Below are 20,792 nucleotides of genomic sequence, written 5' to 3'. Positions count from 1 at the left end.
CCACCGCTGAGCCCGGGGGACTCCACACTAATGGATGGACAGAAACATTGGACAACGCCTGCTGTTGTTCATAGCTCCACTCCAAGGTCCTATATCGTGGAGACAGCACAAGGTGAGCACTACAGGAGGAACAGATGCCACCTGCAGTCTACACCTGTCAGTGAAAGTTCTGACCAGGTGACTCGTGAGGTCACTGATACTGACACTGGGGACACACAGGGTGCGGCGACACAATACACTCCCACCCGACCACAAGGGACTGAGATCGTCACTCGTTCTGGCAGAGTGAGCAAGCCTCCCGTCAAACTGAACTGGTGAACAGGGACTGTGGGGCTGTTTTGGGGGAAAAACTCAGGGTCAAGAGACTTTGCAGTATGGACTTTAGGGGAAAGAGAAAAATAAACTAAAAAATAAAAGGGAAATGTTTGAGTAATGAATGATTTGTTTGATGAATGAATGATTTTGGTTGCAGAAAATGCACTTTCATTATTTCTGATTTACATTAAAAAAAAATGCACTTGTGTTATTCCTGATTTACATTAACAGGAAATGCACTTGTTCAGGAAAGACAAGACAGTAGGAATGCTATGTTTTGTAACAGTATGAATAGAGATGATAATTTTTATCAGACAACATTAAGGTCTGACGGTTGTATAGAGTCACATTTCAATGAGAAATATTGTTAATATACAGAAGTGTTAAATGTTTACTAGACACCAAAAGTTCATGTGAAATGATAAGGGCAACATCTTTAAAGGGGGAGATGTAATGACAGGTAGTGACCAGGAGGTCAGCGTCATAGCCTAGAGCATCGTTCTGCGCCAAGTAGGTGAAGAAGGATACACATTAATGCATTGCGTTGTTCCGTTTGGCAGTTCTGGATTAAACCGAACACTGAGAACTCGCGTGTAGTCGTGTCCAAATATATATGCCTGTTAGTAGTTAGCTACAAAAATTACAACGGCCAAAAGCTATGTGCGCCTCGGATGATATTATGAATCATAAAGACTGCGTCTGACGTCTCTGGTACTTCCACAACAAATAAAAAGACTCGTAGTGGGGGATATCTCGCCCATGGTTGAGAAGAATTTGGGGAAAGGAAATTTGGCCTTGACTCTCTGAAGTCCAAGAACCGAGATATGGAGAAGAAAGGGATTGTGATCTGGGAGCTGAATTGCCGGACTGCCGCCGAGCTCCCCGCGCCGGAGCTGCCGGACTGCCGCCAAGCTCCCCCTCGTCGGACCTGCCAGCTACGGCGGCAGTTCAGCTCCTGGAGTACATCCGCCGGAGTACCCGGAAAGCTTCGGCGGCAGTTCAGCTCCCGGAGTACACCACCCGAGCTGCTGGACTGCCGCCGAAGCTTTGACGGCGGCCGGACTGCCGCCGAAGCTCCGGCGACAGTTCCACGTAGAAAGGGATTGGACTCCCGGAGCTGAGGTGCTGGGCTGCCAGAGAGTTTCCCCCGCCGGAGCTACTCCTCCGCTGGTCCACAAAATCTTAGCTATGCTCTAAATGGAGAGGAGTGGGGAAGTGGGAGGTATTATTCAAGTGTGCCCCCTTCCTACGTAGGAGGGGGCGCCGAAACTGACTCGCTAGCTTGGTAATTTTCCTTCCGGGTCACGGTTGAGCAGCATGGACGCTTGAATAGTGTGCTCCCTAACGTCAACACAATCAACTCTGCAAAAACTTGAAAATATAACAGAGAAAGATACATGGTCGTTGATAATGAGTGGAGGATCAAAGAAAGGAAAGAAGAAGAAAATCCTAAAAGTTCAAGGTAAAGAAATAAGTTGTTCAGACAAGGAAGAAGACGAGCTGACTGAACCTACAGCTATGGCTACGCCACAAGCTAGCTTAGATAGAATTAGCAAGCAAATCCAAGCCATGCAAAAAGAGCTGAAAATTGACCTGAAAACTGTCAAAGATGACATCACCACTGAAGTGAAAAACGAACTGGCTGAGTTTAAGGAGGACATTAACCAGAAACGTGTCAAAATAAGAGCAGACTTAGAAGAACAAAATGATAAGATAGACGCTGCTTTGACTTTGAGTACTGACGCAAAATGTGCAATGAAGGACATACTAAGGAACAAAAAATAATGGATAAGCTGGATGACTTAGAATCGAGATCCAGGCGGAACAACCTGCGAATATACGGCATTCCAGAAGATGCGGAGCTGAGAAGCGAATCGGTCGTGGCATTGGTTGACAAATGGTTACAAGACGAGCTTTCAGTCGAAACAGACCTCCAGGTTCAACGAGCCCACCGAGCCCTGGCGTCGAAGCCAAAGACAGGACAACCACCATGGTCGATTATCCTCAACTTTCAGTAGTTTGATGTGAAGGAGATGGTTTTGTAAGAGGTGTAGGGAAAGAAAACGGTCAAGCTTGGAGAAAGTAGGATTTATTTTGATCATGACTACTCTGTGAGGATGCTGCAACAACGCAAAGCGTCCGTGAACATGAAGAAGATTCTAAAGGGGGAAGGCATCCTCTTTCAGACACCCCTCAATAAGATGCGTATCCACTGGGCTAGTGGAATGAATACGTAAAGCAGTGTAAAGCAGTTGGTGACATGAGGAGAAAATGGTATGAAGTAGATGACATCACTGATACCAGAGGTGCCTCAGCCTGTGAAAGGCTCCAGTCGAGTGGGCTGGAGCCTTGGGCACGCGAGACCGAACCTCGCAGGCGGGCACACGAACGAAAGGACGGCTGCAAGAATTCCAACGCGAGGACAACAACACGCGATGACAACACGCGACGCGAATACCTGACTAAGTATAAATGTGAATAACATATCCTTAAAGTGTAATACAGGTCAAAAAAGAAAAAAAGAAGTGTGAAATTCGATGTGACCTGAAGGGATTTAGATATCAGACTTGTTGGCTCAAAGGGACTGAAGCACAGCTGCCTCCAACATAGTCTAGTATGGGCAGATCTACCCCTTATGGGTTACATCTTACTATTAGCTGGGGGCCCTTCTCTTGTGGAAGGCATTTCCCCTCAAAACTAAAGGAGGGTCAACATATGAGGTTTGTTGACATCTCTTTTTGGAGGTCGCATTTTCTGTTACTTTATTTTTTTATATGTTTGTTTTATTTGATGTTAAGTGCCTATGGTTAATGCACTGTTAGCCTGAGGGGGGGACACCACAATGGGAAAAAAACAAAAACAGCCAATGAATACCAAACAAGAATGTATTAAGCTTACGTCTCTAAATGTTAATGGCTTAGGAAACCCAGTCAAAAGACCAACAATTATAGCTAAAATTAAAAAGGAGAGGACGCAGATTAACTTTCTGCAAGAAACCCACCTTTCACAAACAGACCATGAGAAATTTAAAAGATTTGGGTTTAAAAGCACTTTCTATAGCTCCCATTCTAACACCCGCAAAAGAGGTGTTGCAATTCTTCTTCCTAATGCCACAAAATCTTTATGTATGGAGGGAACTCCATCCACTACAGAGACACTTCACTCATTATTCAGCAGCACACTGCATATACTCAAGAATTGACTATTTTTTATGCAGAAGGAAGACAGGGAAAGAATACAGGAACATCAAATTGGAGTGTCCGATTTGTCCGACTATAGCCCAATCTATTTAAAAATATATTTGAAGTCCAGATGAAAAGACACAATATGGAGATTAAACGTGGGGATATTAAATTACAAACAGGTGGTCGAACAAATCAAAGCTGAAATATAGAGGTACTTAGAGGAGAATGATAATGACGAGACAGACCCAGCAACACTATGGGATGCTCTAAAAGCTGTCATACGAGGAAAATTAATTGCAATTACAAATAAACTTAAAAAGAAAAAGAAACTCAGTACAAGTCTCTGTTAGCTGACCTGAAACAATTAGAACAAAATCATAAATAGAAAACCGACCAAAAAATAGAGCAACAAATGAAAGAGTTGAGAAACCAAATGAATAGAATGCTACAGGGAATAGAGATAAAGGTTAGGTATTTAAAACCAAATTACTATGAGTTAGGCCCTAAAGCTGCCAAATTATTGGCGAGAAGATAACGCAAGCAACAGGCAGGGATTACAGTCAATAAACGACGTGATCCTAATACCAACCAAATTAAATAAGAACCAAAATAAATTGAAAGTATGTTCAGGTAGTATTACAAAGATCTTAACGCCCAAACATCTGCAACAAATCATAAGGAAATAAAAAAATTCTAGATTCCCTGGATCTGCCTTCTCTAGGTAAAGTGCAAAATGAACCCATAACAGCAAAGATATCTACAGATGAAATCCAAGAGGCAATGAGAAAATTGAAAACAAACAAGGCTCCCGGTAGTGACGGATTTGAGTGGTACAAAAAACTTGAAAAAGATCTGTCGCCATTATGACCAAGAGCCTTTAATTGTATCATTATTGTATCATAGCAACAATTAGTCATTCCCAAACCACTAAATTATAAAGAATACTGCCAAAATTATACACCAATATCAATTCTTAATATAGATTACAAACTTTATACCACTATAATTTCAAACAGGCTCCAAACAATAGTATCAGATTTAATAGATGAGGACCGGACTGGCTTTGTCCTAGGTCGACGAACTCAGGATAATATCAGGAGAGTACGTACTTCACATTATAAATAAAATACAGAAAAATAAAATATCAGCAGCATTAATCGGCCTAGATGCCGAAAAGACATTCGATAGGGTCAACTTGGATTTTCTATATTTAACCTTAGTAAAATTTGGATTTAGTGAGAAAACAATTCAATGCATCAAATCACTCTATAGCAAACCAACAGCTAGAATTAAGTAAACGGCTCAATATCGGACAGATTTACTTTGGAAAGAGGAACCAGACAGGGCTGCTGTCTCAGCCCCACCTTGTTTGCTCTCTTTATAGAACCATTAGCCCAAATGATTAGACAAGAGGGTGTAATAACAGGAATAGGTATCAATGACCAAAACCATACTATAAGCCTTTTCACGGATGAAATTTTGATCATATTAAAAGATACAGTAAACTCCCTCATGTAACTTATGCAAATTTTAGAACATTTTAGCGTACACTCAGGTTACAAATTAAACATATATCCCCCTTGTGGCCACACAAGGGGGATTGTATTGTATTGTATTGTATTGTATTATAGTACTTAACTGTGTAGCAACTGCAGTAGCTGCTATCATGGCTATAACACAGGGAATTGATTAGCCTAGCGATTGTGGTACTTGCACTTGGTTCTATGAACATCCTTTCTGTACCGACAGCGATATATTGATGCACTTCTTATGATAAGTGTACTTATTGGAGTCGCTTTGGATAAAAGCGTCTGCTAAATGCCCTAAATGTAAATGTAAATATCTATAACTCAAATCCTCATGTTTTTACTGCTCTCCAAATGAAGAACTAAAATAATTAAAATTAAATTGGAAAGCTAAATCAATTCAATATTTAGGCATTAGCATAACCACAAACTTGTAAGAGCTTTTCCATATTGATGGCAACACACGGAAAGATATTGAAAAGTGGTCAACTTATCCACTGAGCCTCACCGACATGATAAATGCAGTGAAAATTATGAAAGAAAATGATTTTACCACATTTATTATATTTGTTTCTATCTTTGCCTGTTTGTATACCACATATCCAGTTTCACAATTGGGATAGACTAATATCAAGATAACATACATTCATACAAATATTTATTCCAAACGTTATTCAATATACCACTCTACAGCTGCCTAAATACAAGGGGGGGCTGGCACTTCCTAACTTCAGGGAATACTTTAATGCAGCACAATTGAGTACACTTACTGAATGGTGTAATGTTGATTATGTAGCTTGTTGGAAAGATATTGAAATACCTACGTCTGGGCCCCTGATTCAACCACTCACAGGGCAAAGAGAAATTCCCGCCCATACTAAAAAAGAGGAAGAATTAGACCCAATAAAAACTTTTACCATAAATACATGGTATTCCGTAATCCAACAACTGAAAGTGGGAAGGGAACTTGGTCTATTAAAATGCATAGCTTTTGATAAAGAATTCACTCTGGAAATTTTTGATACAAGATTCAAACAATGGACTGAGATGGGTATAAACGTTATGTGCAAGGTTATCGAAAAGGGTGAACTTTCAAGATTTAAAAAATACTTATGGCCTAAAAAAATCAGGACTTATTTCAGATTCTTACAATTAAGAGATTACTATATAAAAATAATTAAGAAACACGCTGATGAGATACATGCTATCGTAAAAGTGATTGTTCAATCCTACAATGATGTCATTCCCAGAGCTGTGTCAATTCTATATTCTTGTTTGATGGAATCTAAGAATGATCCAACATTATATGTCAAAGCTAAATGGGAAAAATAACTGGGATCCCGGACACGATGTGGTATGATATGTGGAAAATACATCAGACAACTAAATAGTCACATGGATGGAGAGAATTTACTTGGAAAAAACAAATTTGTTTCTTTATAACGCCCAAGATTACTAGCGAACAAACAAACACTCAACAACCCTGCTGGAGACTATGCAACTATATGGATCCTAAAAATACACACGTGTTTTGGAGCTGCAGTAAAATTCAACCTTTCTGGGATCATATCCATGTGCTGTGCGAGGTTCTAGGATACAAAATCCCCCGAACTTGTCTTGTCCTATATCTTGAACATGTGGGAGGAACTGTGCACAAAGGAGACCAATATTTGATAAAGATTCTTCTTGCTGGAGCAAAAAAAGCCATCACTAAGAACTGGCTCCAGTCTGTTGCACCTGACTACAGACAATGGCTCAACATTATCAGTGTTATTCAAACAATGGAGAGACTCACATATGGATTAAAAACTAAGGAAGACTCATTTTCTAAAGGCTGGTATAAATGGTTAATGTACATTTCAAGACATGTAAAATATTGTTTACATGTAATGTGGATTGTCCCCCAACAGGCACTGTTCCCCTTTACTTTCCCCACTTTATATCTCTCTCTCTGACTTTCCTTCCCTTTGACTATACTGTCGAAAAACAAATAAAAGAAAACATGTTACAAACTTTTTAAGACCCTAAGCGAAACAGAGGCCTGGGAACCAAGACAGAGGCCAAGATGGAGACAAGGGTCATGTGATGACACAATACTTCATAATGTTTCAAGAATCCCAGCCAGCAGCATCAGTATAGGAAGGGGCAACTAATCCACAGTTGAAGCTTGAATTTCCCATGTCAATAGAGTGCATCTCCTCCTGGTTCCATATGGATAGCGTATTGTCTGGACCACGCTGCCTTCTGTCAGCACAAAAACAGAGCTGCACTGCGAAACCAAGAACCATCCGGACCCGTCTGAACACTGAGGGCCCTATTTTAACGGTCTGAAACGCAAGTGGGAAAGCGCAAAGCGCAAGTAGCTTTGTGGGCGGTTCTACGGCGCTATCGCTATTTTACAGGCGGATAAATGACGCTTGCGCCACGGCGCAAGCGTCAAAAGGGTTGGTCTGAAGCAGCCTAATTACCCGTAGGTGTGGTTTGGGCGTAACGTGCAACAAACCAATGAGAGTGCCAGCTCCCATCCCCTTTAAGAGCCATGAGCGCATTTGAATCGGACGAGTTGATATTTTGACAGCGCGTCTGCAGTCTCCGATGAGACAGATGCACATGAATTTGCAAATGGCTTAGTTTATTGCCAAATAATGTGGCCTAATTCACACATGGAATAAGGGGTTTTCTTCCACAACTTCAGAAATACTGAGTCCTCAAATAAATTTCGGCAAAGAAAACGTATGATAGGCTATAACATATGATATGCGGTAACTGTGGTTCTATTTAATGATATACGCAATACATTATAAACATTGTTTCTCATGAGTATTGTATGCTATCCTAATATGCATGTGTCCCCGCGGTAATATACATTGCCATTGATTGTATTATGCGTTACGTGTTTAGTTTGCCCAAGTGAAGGAGTTCAAGTACCTCGGGGTCTTGTTCGCAAGTGAGGGAACTATGGAGCGTGAGATTGGCCGGAGAATCGGAGCAGCGGGGGCGGTATTGCGTTCGCTTTACCGCACCATTGTTAGGAAAAGAGAGCTGAGCCGCAAGGCAAAGCTCTCGATCTACCGGTCTATCTTCGTTCCTATCCTCACCTATGGTCATGAGGGTTGGGTGATGACCGAAAGGACGAGATCGCGGGTACAAGCAGCCGAGATGAGTTTTCTCAGAAGGGTGGCTGGCGTCTCCCTTAGGGATAGGGTGAGAAGCTCAGCCATCCGGTAGGAAACCGTGGTAAAGTTAGTTTTATATTGGACGTTGGATATTCGACACATTCGAAAAATCTATTCAGCACTGGCTTCGATGGACGAATTTGTGTCAAACCAACTTAGATGTGTTAATACAAGGCCTACCTATGTAAAACAAAGCTTATTTCTTTAAAAAAAAAACACCATTTGATTTTATAAAAAAATGTAATGTTAAAAAAGGCTATAAATCTATTATGCGGCTTGACCTTTTGACCTACCCATATCAAAACACGTGTGATGAACCCATCTAACTGCCCCACACATAACACAAAGCTTATTTTTTCCAAAAACCCACCTTTTGATTTTATACCATTTTTTTAATGTTAAAAAAGGCTATAAATCTATTATGCGGCTTGACCTTTTGACCTACCCATATCAAAACACATCTGGTGAACTCAGCTAACTGCCCCACACATAACACAAAGCTTATTTTTTCCAAAAACCCACCTTTTGATTTTATACAATTTTTTTAATGTTAAAAAAGGCTATAAATCTATTATGCGGCTTGACCTTTTGACCTACCCATATCAAACACATCTGGTGAACTCAGCTAACTGCCCCACACATAACACAAAGCTTATTTTTTCCAAAAACCCACCTTTTGATTTTATAAAAAAATGTTAATGTTAAAAAAGGCTATAAATCTATTATGCGGCTTGACCTTTTGACCTACCCATATCAAAACACATCTGGTGAACTCAGCTAACTGCCCCACACATAACACAAAGCTTATTTTTTCCAAAAACCCACCTTTTGATTTTATACTATTGTTTTAATGTTAAAAAAGGCTATAAATCTATTATGCGGCTTGACCTTTTGACCTACCCATATCAAAACACATCTGGTGAACTCAGCTAACTGCCCCACACATAACACAAAGCTTATTTTTTCCAAAAACCCACCTTTTGATTTTATAAAAAAAATGTAATGTTAAAAAAGGCTATAAATCTATTATGCGGCTTGACCTTTTGACCTACCCATATCAAAACACATCTGCTGTAATCAGCTAACTGCCCCACACATAACACAAAGCTTATTTTTTCCAAAAACCCACCTTTTGATTTTACACTATTTTTTTAATGTTAAAAAAGGCTATAAATCTATTATGCGGCTTGACCTTTTGACCTACCCATATCAAAACAAGTATGATGAACCCATCTAACTGCCCCACACATAACACAAAACTTATTTTTTCCAAAAACCCACCTTTTGATTTTATACTATTTTTTTAATGTTAAAAAAGGCTATAAATCTATTATGCGGCTTGACCTTTTGACCTACCCATATCAAAACACATCTGGTGAACCCATCTAACTGCCCCACACATAACACAAAGCTTATTTTCTCAAAAAACCTACCCTTTGATTTTATATATTTTTTTTACTCTCAGAAAAAGCTATAAATCTATTATGCGGCTTGACCTTTTGACCTACCCATATCAAAACACATCTGGTGAACCCATCTAACTGCCCCACACATAACACAAAGCTTATTTTCTCAAAATACCTACCCATTGATTTTATATATATTTTTTACTCAGAAAAAGCTATACATCTATTATGCGGCTTGACCTTTTGACCTACCCATATCAAAACACGTGTGATGAACCCATCTAACTGCCCCACACATAACACAAAGCTTATTTTTTCCAAAAACCCACCTTTTGATTTTATACTATTGTTTTAATGTTAAAAAAGGCTATAAATCTATTATGCGGCTTGAACTTTTGACCTACCCATATCAAAACACATCTGGTGAACTCAGCTAACTGCTCCACACATAACACAAAGCTTATTTTTTCCAAAAACCCACCTTTTGATTTTATACAATTTTTTTAATGTTAAAAAAGGCTATAAATCTATTATGCGGCTTGACCTTTTGACCTACCCATATCAAAACAAGTGTGATGAACCCATCTAACTGCCCCACACATAACACAAAGCTTATTTTTTCCAAAAACCCACCTTTTGATTTTATACAATTTTTTAACGTTAAAAAATATATATAAAATCAAAGGGTAGGTATTTTGAGACCCTCAGGGGCTGGCCCTCTGCAGGGCCCTCTGCAGGGCCTTGCGGTCGGCAGCGGAGCAGCTACCATACCAGGCAGTGATGCAGCCTGAGAGGATGCTCTCAATGGTGCATCTGTAAAAGTTTGTTAAAGTTTTTGGAGACATGCCAAACTTCTTGAGTCTCCTCAAGAAGTATAGCCGCTTCTGTGCAGTTTTGACTGCTGAGCCTGCCTGCATGGACCAGGTTAGGTCATCCTTGATGTACACACCGAGGAATTTGAAGTTGGAGACTCTCTCCACTCCTAGCTCCCTCGATGTGTATGGGGTCCTGACCCCCCCTCTGCAGCTTCCTGAAATCCACGATCATTTCCTTGGTTTTGCAGACGTTGAGAGACAGGTTGTTGTCTTGGCACCATTCTGCCAAGACCCTTACCTCATCTCTATAGGCGGTCTCATCGTTGTTAGAGATGAGACCCAGGATGGTAGTGTCGTCTGCAAACTTCAGGATGATGTTGGAACTGTGTGTTGCCACACAGTCATGCGTGTACAGGGAGTACAGGAGGGGACTGAGTACGCAGCCCTGGGGGGCCCCGGTACTCAGGGTCAGTGAGGAGGAGGTGTGGTTGCCCATTCTCACCACCTGGGGTCTGCTCGTCAGGAAGTCCAGGATCCAGTTGCACAGGGGTGTTTTAAGACCCAGGCCCCTGAGCTTCGGGACGAGCTTGGCAGGCACAATAGTGTTGAATGCTGAGCTGTAGTCCACAAACAGCATCCTCACATATGTGTTGCTCTTTTCCAGGTGGGAGAGGGTGGCGTGTGTAGCTAGGGCAATGGCATCGTCTGTTGATCGGTTTGGACGGTATGCAAACTGAAAGGGATCCAGGGTGTTGGGAAGGGTAGAGCAGATGTGGGTTCTGACCAGCCGCTCAAAGCACTTCATAATTGTGGAGGTCAGTGCTACAGGGCGGTAGTCATTCAAGCAGGTTACTGATGTTTTCTTTGGTATGGGGATGATGGTGGCCTGCTTGAAGCAGGTGGGGACTTCAGACAGATGCAGTGACAAGTTGAATATGGAGGTGAATACCTCCGCAAGCTGGTCAGCGCACCCCCTGAGGACGCGGCCTGGGACTCCATCGGGCCCCGATGACTTCCGGGGGTTCACCCTTTGGAGCTCTCGCCTCACGTCAGCCACGGTCAGGGACAGAGTGTAGTCGTCCTGGTCCTCGGCCAGTCTTGCTGAAGGAAGGGGGTTGGTTGCCTCAAACCTTCCGTAAAAGGTGTTGAGGTCGTCAGGGAGAGAGGCGGCAGGCTGATCATCACTGCTATTTCTCCCTTTATAGCCAGTGATGTGTCGCAGGCCACCCCACAGGCGTCGGGGGTCAGAGCTGAGGTAGGTGGACTCCAGCTTGTCCCTGTATTCTCTCTTTGCATCTCTGATGGCCGTCCGCAGGTCACATCTGGACTTCCCCAAAGCCTCCTGGTCACCAGAGTTAAAGGCAGAGGACCGTGCTTTGAGCTTAGCACGGACATTACCATTTACCCAGGGCTTTTGGTTTGGGAAGGTCTTAACACTGACCCTAGGTACGACATCATCAATGCATTTGGAGATGTATGAGGAGACAGAGTCTGTGTATTCATTGATGTCCCCATCAGCTGCAACAAAGAACATCTGCCAGTCTGCTGTGTCAAAGCAGTCCTGCAGAGTGCTAATGGCTTCAGCACTCCAGCGTTGAACTGCCCTAGAAACCGTTTTTTCCTGTTTTAGGCGCTGTCTGTAGGTAGGGATAAGCATAATGGAGGTGTGATCCGATTTTCCGAAAGCGGGGCGGGGGAGGGGTTTGTAACACTTTCGAATCTGTGAGTAGCAATGGTCAAGAAACTGATCACCCCGGGTAGGAAAGTTTATGTGTTGATAGTACTTCGGTAAAACTTTCTTCATATTGGTCCTATTGAAGTCTCCAACAACAATAGAAACCGCCTCAGGGTGAGCATCCTCAAGTCCATTAATTACTCTGTAAAGTTCCTCTAACGCGCACGTTTTGTCCGCCTGCGGTGGAATGTATACTGCTGTGACAATAACGGAGCTGAATTCCCGTGGGAGGTAGAAGGGGCGAACTTTAATCGATAAAAGCTCCAGGTCTGGTGAGCAGTGTGCTGAAAGTGCAGCAACATCCGAGCCCCAGCGAGAGTTAACCATCAAGCATACCCCTCCTCCCCTTCTTTTACCTGACTCGGAAGTCCTGTCCTGCCGGTAGATGGAGAAGCCGGTCGGAGTGACGGCAGAGTCAGGCACCATAGGATCCAGCCAGGTCTCGGTAAATGCCAGTACACAACAGTTTGCAATGTCCCGCTGGAATTCAATCCGTGCGTGTAGCTCGTCCAGTTTATTGTCCAAAGATTGCACATTCGCTAGTAGAATGCTTGGAAGTGGTGGGTTGCAGTATCTCGTCCGAGATCTGCACAGGATGCCGGCTCGCTTGCCTCTCTTCTTTCTCTTCCGTCGGCGTATTGGTAGGCATACCGGCGGTAAGACAAAGGAGTCACAGCAAGCACTCCGGTAAGTTGAGAAAAACTCAGTTTTAAGTGACGAACGAATTTCCAAAAGTGCCAGTCGATCATACTGAATGAGCGACAGTGCAGTACGTACAAAAAAACTAACAATAAAAACAATTATAAACATAAAGCTGCGTAGTGAATGCGGAGCCATTGTCAGTGCGACCATCCTCTCGGCGCACCACTCTCGCAAACCCTCAGCAGTGTGGGCAGGGTTAGGGTTAGGGGCCACAGCCATTTACTCACAACTCCTGGCGCAGGCGGCGGATCTTGGCCTTGGCGTCGGCCAGCTCAACAGAGAGGTGCTGCCGGCTCTCCGTCCGCCTCATGCTGGGAGAGTCCCCCCCCGGGGACATGCCGGGACCGGGCACCAGGGGGGACAGCTGCACAAAGTCCCGCTCCTGGGTCAGATCCACGATGGTCTGGTGGACATATGGGGGTAGGTAGGTGGGGTAGGTAAGTAGGGTAGGTGACGGGGAGGGGAGGTAGGTAGGGAGGGTAAGAAGGGGAGGTAGGGAGGGTAGGTAGGGACAGTAGGTAGGTAGGGAGGGAGGGAGAGTATAGGAGGTAGGGAGCAGGAAACCGGAAATAAATCTATTAAATGAATGTACTATAAGAAACCATCCCCATTATGAGTGGGGAAGGATTCATGGATAGTATTTGTTGTCCTTTGACTTTAAGCACAAGACTGACTCAGAATGTGGTCCTGACGAATACGATGAATTGACCAAGTGTACCCAGGAGGAGACGGACTCTTTGGAGGGACACAGTTTATTGATTTACAATTAGAATTTCAAGATGGCCAGGAGACAGTCGAGGAGAACCTTGTTGAGGAAATCCAAACAATTATGGATGATTATGATTAGGAAGAGGAGGGATGTGTATGTTTCCAGAGACCCTAATGACCCCGGCCCAGAGCCCCCCCAGGGGGGCCCTACCTCGAACTGCGTGTCCCGCTCGTCGACCAGGCGCTTGAGGTGGAAGGCCAGGCTCCGGGTCAGGCCGTCCAGATCCTCGGTGGGCAGCTCCCCTCCCTCCAGCCACTGTAGGTCCACCACCTTCTCCTGGTTGTGTGTCACCTGAGCCAGGATGAGGTCAGTTCAGTCAGGGTCCTCACTCGCACTTCATCAATCAAGCCCAATCCACAGAGATGGATGTATAGATCGATTATTAAAGATGGTCCTTATTCTACACTGGTTGAAAGTGTACACATTAAAACAGTTTTTTTTAATCTTGGTAAGAGTCGCTAAAATGCAAGTTGATCCTGTATGAAATACGATATATAAAGTCTGCCAACAAGACATATCATTGGCGTTGCATTTCAAAGTCATTAGAACGGGCAATAACTATTAATTTGTGATTAATTGTCTTTTTCTTTCTAAAGTTGGAGGCACGCGGAATGGGCGCAGAATATTGTTTTGGTATTTTAACGCCCAAAATAGACTTGAGTCCGATAGGAAGAGAGTGGGAAAATACAGCCCTCCTACACCCAGGCCCTGTTGCTCAGTTAGCAACAATAGGATTATATTCGTTTTTGGCTTGTGTTACAAACATGAACTGAGATTGTGCTTTGGCCTTAATGTGCTGAACTGGTTCAGGTTGGTAGTTCTAGGTGATCAGTGTATTGAGGCACAGCAGCAGATATACCTCTTGGATGTGGGCCGCAATAGCTGCTTTGGTGTCAAAGTCCAGAGTCTGAATGCGCTCAATGTACTCCTCCTTCCTCTCACACTGGAGACAGAAGGGAGAGGGGCAGAAACACAGTACAACACATTATTACAACTTTATCACAAATACTCATACATTATAATTATTGTTTACAAAGTTGACACACCCATCCCATCCCACAAATAACTTCTAGGGAAAGGACTGTATTCTATAATAGAAATGTGGTCTACATATATGCGCGACACAAAGAAGCCCACGTCACACATTGATTTCCTGTAGAACTGCTAGTGATGAAAAGGCAATGGAGATGGTGAGAGTTTATTGATTAAAAAGCTGTGTGTCAAAAGCAGACAGAGCTACGGTCACTCATCAAGCCGCTGCCTGTTGCTTGGACAACAATGGAGCAGGAGCTCACTGCTGAAGGTTAGTACTCTTATGAATGAGTAGTAGGATTAGTCATTGTATCAACAATGAAACCTATTTACTCACTTGGTTGCATTATGATTTACTAGGATTTTGTAGTGATTTACTATCCATAGACATCACTAAATAGTGTTGCTTTTCATTATCAGAGGTAACATGACGGTTCGGATTGAGGAGTAAGAGGAGGAGGAGGAGGAGGAGGAGGAGGAGGAGAAGGAGATTACCTGAACAGCACACCCCAGCAGCAACAGTAACAGCTTCTGCACCTCTTCCAGACCTTGCTCTGTACAGAGAAATCAGAGAAACCCGTTTAAATTATCCCTGAAGGAACCCAGGAGCAATATCTGTACGGATTTAAGAAAGAAGGTAAATGACAATATGCGCCTCAAAGGCATATCTTGTTTCACTGAAGTAGTAAAAGGATAACATAGTTGATCAGCCCTTGTGAATTCTCCAGTCATCTGAAGTGACTTGTGTATTATTGATTTAACCTGAACTCAAACTTCATATCAACATTTCAAACCACTGTCTGGTGAAGACATGGTGTCACATGGACACTGAACCTGGTAAAGAATGTAGCTCAGCTCTCTTCTTTGGGTGGTCTCTTTATTTTCACCTCATTGTTTTGGGTGGTAGTATTTTATAGGGATGGGAACGGAGGGTTAGAACAGAAATTACCGGAGAGTGATGTAACAATCTGTCACAACCGTCCCCCAGGACAGGAGAAGGAGGATGATATTTGATGTTTTAAATCATTATTCTTTCATGTAATAAAAAAAACAACATTTTTTTGATAGGTAGGAGGAAAGTTGAAGAGTAACCAATATCTTTGTACATTTCTTAATGGGCATCACCCTTGCTTACTGCATCTGGCTTGTTAATCCACTGAATAGCTCCTTCAGTACAGGGGGGTTTCCCCTGAGCACAGACGCGTGTCCGGGCATCGTGTCACAAAACCCAGGAAACCAACTCACAGCTGCTGCCAACGGCTACAGGCCTGAGCTCATCTGTCTGTCTGTGTGCACGCACTGCGTTCGTGCGTGCGTGCGTGCGTGCGTGCATTATGAATTCATTAATAGGTGCCAGTATTTGGAGTATCGATGCTTGTGTGAGTCCTACTGTATGCAAGAGGTGCAAAATATGTAATTTGGTGAATCTTTATGTTTTTGTTTAAGTCTGTTCAAGTTTGTGTGAACTGGGCCTTTGTGTTTTAACATATTGCATATTATAACACATATTATAACACATTGCAGCCCATAGCGGTTGCTCTAGTAACAGATTCCTGCTCCAATGAGAAATCCAGCTTAGTGACAGTAACCATGCCAACTGCCTCTGCTAGGTGGTCCCTTTGCCACCCAGGCTAGTTTGTAATCCTCTCAGTACACAATGTTTTCTCTTTATTGCAGTAATATAAAGAACAGTATCCAACAGAAACAGAATGCCCATAGGACCAGTTAGTTGAAGAACAGTATATAATAGAAACAGTATGCCGATAGGACCAGCTAGCTACAAAATGCTACTGCATATAATTTAAGGCTGATCATTGCTTTACACATGAAATACTAACCATTTTTCTATCCATAATGTATGTTCTGCATGCTCTATTCTATATTCAATTTCTGCTTTGGTCATGTGTACAAAGCTGTAGCGTTCACCTTTGAAGGCGTCCCTTAATGATTTGCCTATTAGTGCTACCAGTTGAACAGCTGTGCAGCCTTCATCAACTCGACCACTTCTTTATGAGAGGGGACAGCTTAACAACAAAATGCCATCAGCCCACCTAATTCTAATTGAGCTTCAGGCAGACGTGTTTGTTAGCAAGTTAAGCCTATTGTGAACGGCAGAAAAGGGTAAATAAAACCACAAGACATCTAAAAAACTTTTTGTTTGGAACTCCTAATCTTGGGACGGTATTCGAGACTATAGACACAATACTATGGTATAACAGCACCATAATATAACTTAGGCATGGGTTGATTTATACATCAGCAACATTTCTAAAATAAAAGTAAGGCTTTTGGCAGTCCACATGGCATAGGACAGAAGCTTATCGATAATCACACACACCTCCACACATGCCTACAAGATGACCAAGCCACAGAGTGTATGGAGTCGTGATTAGGATATGTTCCCTGACCCCCAGGGAATTATGGAATCCTTGAGTCAGCCAATAAGAGAGCAGCAGGGGAACAGGTGAGAAGCCGTTCCTTAGTGGAAGGACAATATGCCAACACAGGGGCTGACAGATTAATTTGGTTTGATTGATTCCTACCAGAGAAGCCAATCAATCTCTCCCGCCTTCTTTCTTTCCATGGCTTATGATTCAATACCAACCCATGATTCAATACCAACCCATGATTCAATCCATCCCAACTAAGTTTTTTACGTAGAGAAAACTTAAAGAGTCCAGCATCATCATGAGAGGGTAAAGCCGGTAATCAAGAAAAGAGATTATTTAAACTAAGTGGCATGAAGAGGTATGCTGAGGGTTTGAATCGATGTGTGTGACGGAGAGGGAGGACGCAAGCGGTAGAAGAGATTTTATAGACAGATTTAAGGATGAGGACAAGATAACTCATTGTGGCCAGACAGGTTGAACAAGCAAGGGAGGAAAGAGGGTGAAAGAACTCCTTCTCTCCCTCCGTCCCTCCCTCCCTCCCTCCTTCCTGTAGGAACCACAAGAGTCAGAGAACACCAACTCCAACCGGTTACCCTCGTGGTTATCCAGTAGTGAATGAGAAAGATGACCCAATAGGTCTTTCACAGGGATCACTGTTGTCATCAAATATATCTTACATCCAAAATAGCAGGCCTGTCGCACCAGTTACTCAAGTGCACATGTGCCAAGCGCGAACGCATATATACACCGCAAGCAAACACATGCGCACGAACATACACGAAAACGCACACACATGCGCGCGCACACACTACACACACACACTCACAAGCACGCCAGTGTTTCCCCCAGCACTGTGTTGTTAAGGCGGCCGCCTTAACAACAATAGGGCCCCGCCTTGACTACCAATGTATATAAAAACTAAAAAAAAGTGTTTTTTTTAATTATTATGCATTAACAAAGTAGAAAACTCTCGTAGGCAAAGAAAACATGCTTCCATCAGGTGTAAAAAATAAAGATCAATAATGCATCGGTAATACTGTTCACAACAATGGCCATAAAGCTCTTTGAATTGAAACGGAGACCCACCCCCCCCCCTTGACTAAGACATTTACAGGGGGAAACACTGCACGCGCACACACCGCACGTCACCACAAAGGCAGCGAAACATACACGGAAGCGCACACACACACACACACACACACACACACACACGCAGGTAAGAACACACGCGCACAAACTGTCGTGGAAATATTAATCATAACTATAATGCATTTATACTACTGCTATAATGCAATTTGTATATGCAATTTATAAACCTTACATAAACCTTGTTTGTATAATTACTAATCAATCTAAAAAGGAACTGTTTACATTCTCCTTGGACCTTAAGATACCAACCTTCCTCTCTAACTGAGAGGTTAAGGTAGTTCAGATTTGCATTCCCACTGGAGCCACCTGATACTGAGGACAGGCCAATCGACAGACTTCTTTGTTGTGTAGATTTGTTTAACTGTATTGCAGCCAAGCCCCCGGGAACAGTGCATACTTCCGCAATCCACCAGTGCTCAGCGGCCCCCTCGATTCCCTCGAATCGAGGGGGCCCTCGATTCAAGGGACCCAGAAGTAGATATCTCCGTTCACTCCAATACAAGTGGGGAACAGGAATGTGTCTCCACAAAAAATGTCTGGATATCAATCAAAGGCTCATAATTATCTTTATGCCATGTCCTAAAAAAAAGGAAGTTTTTTCTTTTCAAAACACGTTTTATTGGCTGTTCTCTATGATTATTTTTTGCTGGAGAAGGAGGGGTGTGCAGCTGAAAGGAGTCGTAGTGACACAAATGTTGTTTCAACCTTGCATCCGAGAGGGCCTAGTTCAGTGCTCCGTTAAAGTGTCCGATTTTTAGATTGGTTCAGCTGCTGCTCAATAACTCTCACGGCCCTCTGCTTGCGATCATTGTGATTCACCATATATTAATTAGAGCTGTCAAGCGATTAAAATATGTAATCGTGCTTAATCGCATTAATGCCATAGTTAACTCACGATTAACCTTGATTAATCACAAAATATTTTTCTATGCTAAATATCCCTTGATTTTTTTGTCCCATAATTCTTCTCATTTTAATTCTCTTATCAACATGGTGAAGTGCATCGGCTTGCCTTGTGCAAATGATTTTTTATTGATAACAACATTGGCATATACTGATCAAAACAGGACGATACAAAAAAAGAGCCTATAGTGCAATTAAACGACTGCTTTGAACAAATGTCATTTGAACATAGCAGTCAGGCTACTGCTTCTTTGTTTTGAGCCAAAGGAAAAAAAAAAAAAAAGTTTTTTTTTTTTTTTTTTAATAAAATAATTGCGTTAATCGCGGGATAAAATTTTTAACGCCGTTAAATTTGGTTTGCGTTAACGCCGTTAATAACGCGTTTAACTGACAGCTCTAATATTAATCAATTTATTCAAAAGACAAAGAACATGTGCATTAGGGTATCATTTTATATTATTGTTAATAGTCTAATTAACATTTCAGCGTTGGTATTTAATTTTTCATTTGCATGTTTAGCTACCTATGTATGACAGTTAACAATGTTGGTGTATTACAATTATTTACGTGTGTAGGCCACTCCAAATTCGTCGCTGGTTGAAATGTAACCATTTATTTGCACAGAAGTTATTGATTGCATTTTTCATAAATAGTTAGTTGGAAGGAATCTGTTTCTTAAGCAGTGTGACACTTGGAGCTTGCATGACGGAGCACAAGTTGGCACAAAGCACTCAAAACTGCAAAAAGACATTGTTCAATGTAGACTTGGAGCTTGCATAATGGAGCACAAGGCATAGTTTAATAGTGCATTTCTTTTTGAACAGCACATCCGATCAGTGACCTCTGTAATTTTTGTACATTTAAATGTATGCCCATCACTAACTGAGCTTAGCTTTATCTATTATTACTTTTATTTTCTTCCCTTCTTTTCTTAATGTTGTGTATTTTGTTTTTAAGATAAAACAAGAGAAATCCAAACATATCTTATGGTCTCGTATTTATGTAAATGTTTCATGTATTTATATGTTTTTTACATGTTGTGACTGTCTGAGTTTGTGATGTGGGTCTATGGTCTCGTAGTTATGTACATGTTTCATGTATTTATGTGTTTCTTTCATGTTCTGACTGTCTTAGTTTGTGATGCAAGTCTTAGATCTATGTTCCCACTCTTGGCCTGCACCTTGACGTGGTGAGTGGGCTTTAAACTAAGACTTACTTTTATTTATTTTTGTTTGTTATTGATTGTTTGTCACAGTCTATCATATTAATGATAGAAAAGCCTTAACTAAACCCCTTCTCTTCTGTTTGCAGAAACTGGAAACTTAGAAAATCTTTGTTTCCTCATCAGATCCAAGTCCATCATGCTCCTGTACTTGTCTGCCGTGCCACCATCATGCCTCATGCATCACCTCTCAGCGCCCTGTCCAGCTCTTTCACATAAGTGACAAACACGCTCCACCCAAGTGTTTTTAATCTTTGATTAATTATGCATATAAGGTGTGCTTAAGTGGCCGGAAAGGTGCCCATGAATAAAATGCTTTTTATTGATATAACATCATGGCTCCATCAAAAGCAAAGTACACCTGCCATTTACAGTTATCATTTATACTATCCTAGACATCTTTAATCTTATTTACATAGGCCTACAGTAGGCCTGATTTCCTCTGAATGTTTAAATAAAAAAATTCC

At 42.2% G+C, this 20,792-nt stretch overlaps 1 protein-coding gene across 13 annotated transcripts in view; it reads right to left on the bottom strand.

The window, feature by feature from the left end:
* ccdc88ab (coiled-coil domain containing 88Ab) overlaps nucleotides 1-20,792 on the bottom strand; it is a 141,294-nt gene that overhangs the window by 62,909 nt on the left and 57,593 nt on the right. For all 13 annotated transcript variants that reach the window (XR_003979652.1, XM_030379137.1, XM_030379142.1 and 10 more), the window contains exons 5-8: nucleotides 15,157-15,215; nucleotides 14,489-14,572; nucleotides 13,780-13,920; nucleotides 13,088-13,263 (exon numbers count right to left, since the gene is read on the bottom strand). Coding sequence is in view for 12 of the 13 variants with exons in the window: in XM_030379137.1 (XP_030234997.1) it covers nucleotides 13,088-13,263; nucleotides 13,780-13,920; nucleotides 14,489-14,572; nucleotides 15,157-15,215 (460 nt within the window). In the remaining variant the exon portion in view is untranslated. The remainder of the gene's footprint in view (nucleotides 1-13,087; nucleotides 13,264-13,779; nucleotides 13,921-14,488; nucleotides 14,573-15,156; nucleotides 15,216-20,792) is intronic.

This window comes from Gadus morhua, chromosome 15 (genome assembly GCF_902167405.1).
Source record: "Gadus morhua chromosome 15, gadMor3.0, whole genome shotgun sequence".
In the NCBI taxonomy this organism is placed as follows: Eukaryota; Metazoa; Chordata; class Actinopteri; order Gadiformes; family Gadidae; genus Gadus; species Gadus morhua.
This window is presented reverse-complemented; position numbering and strand designations above follow the sequence as displayed.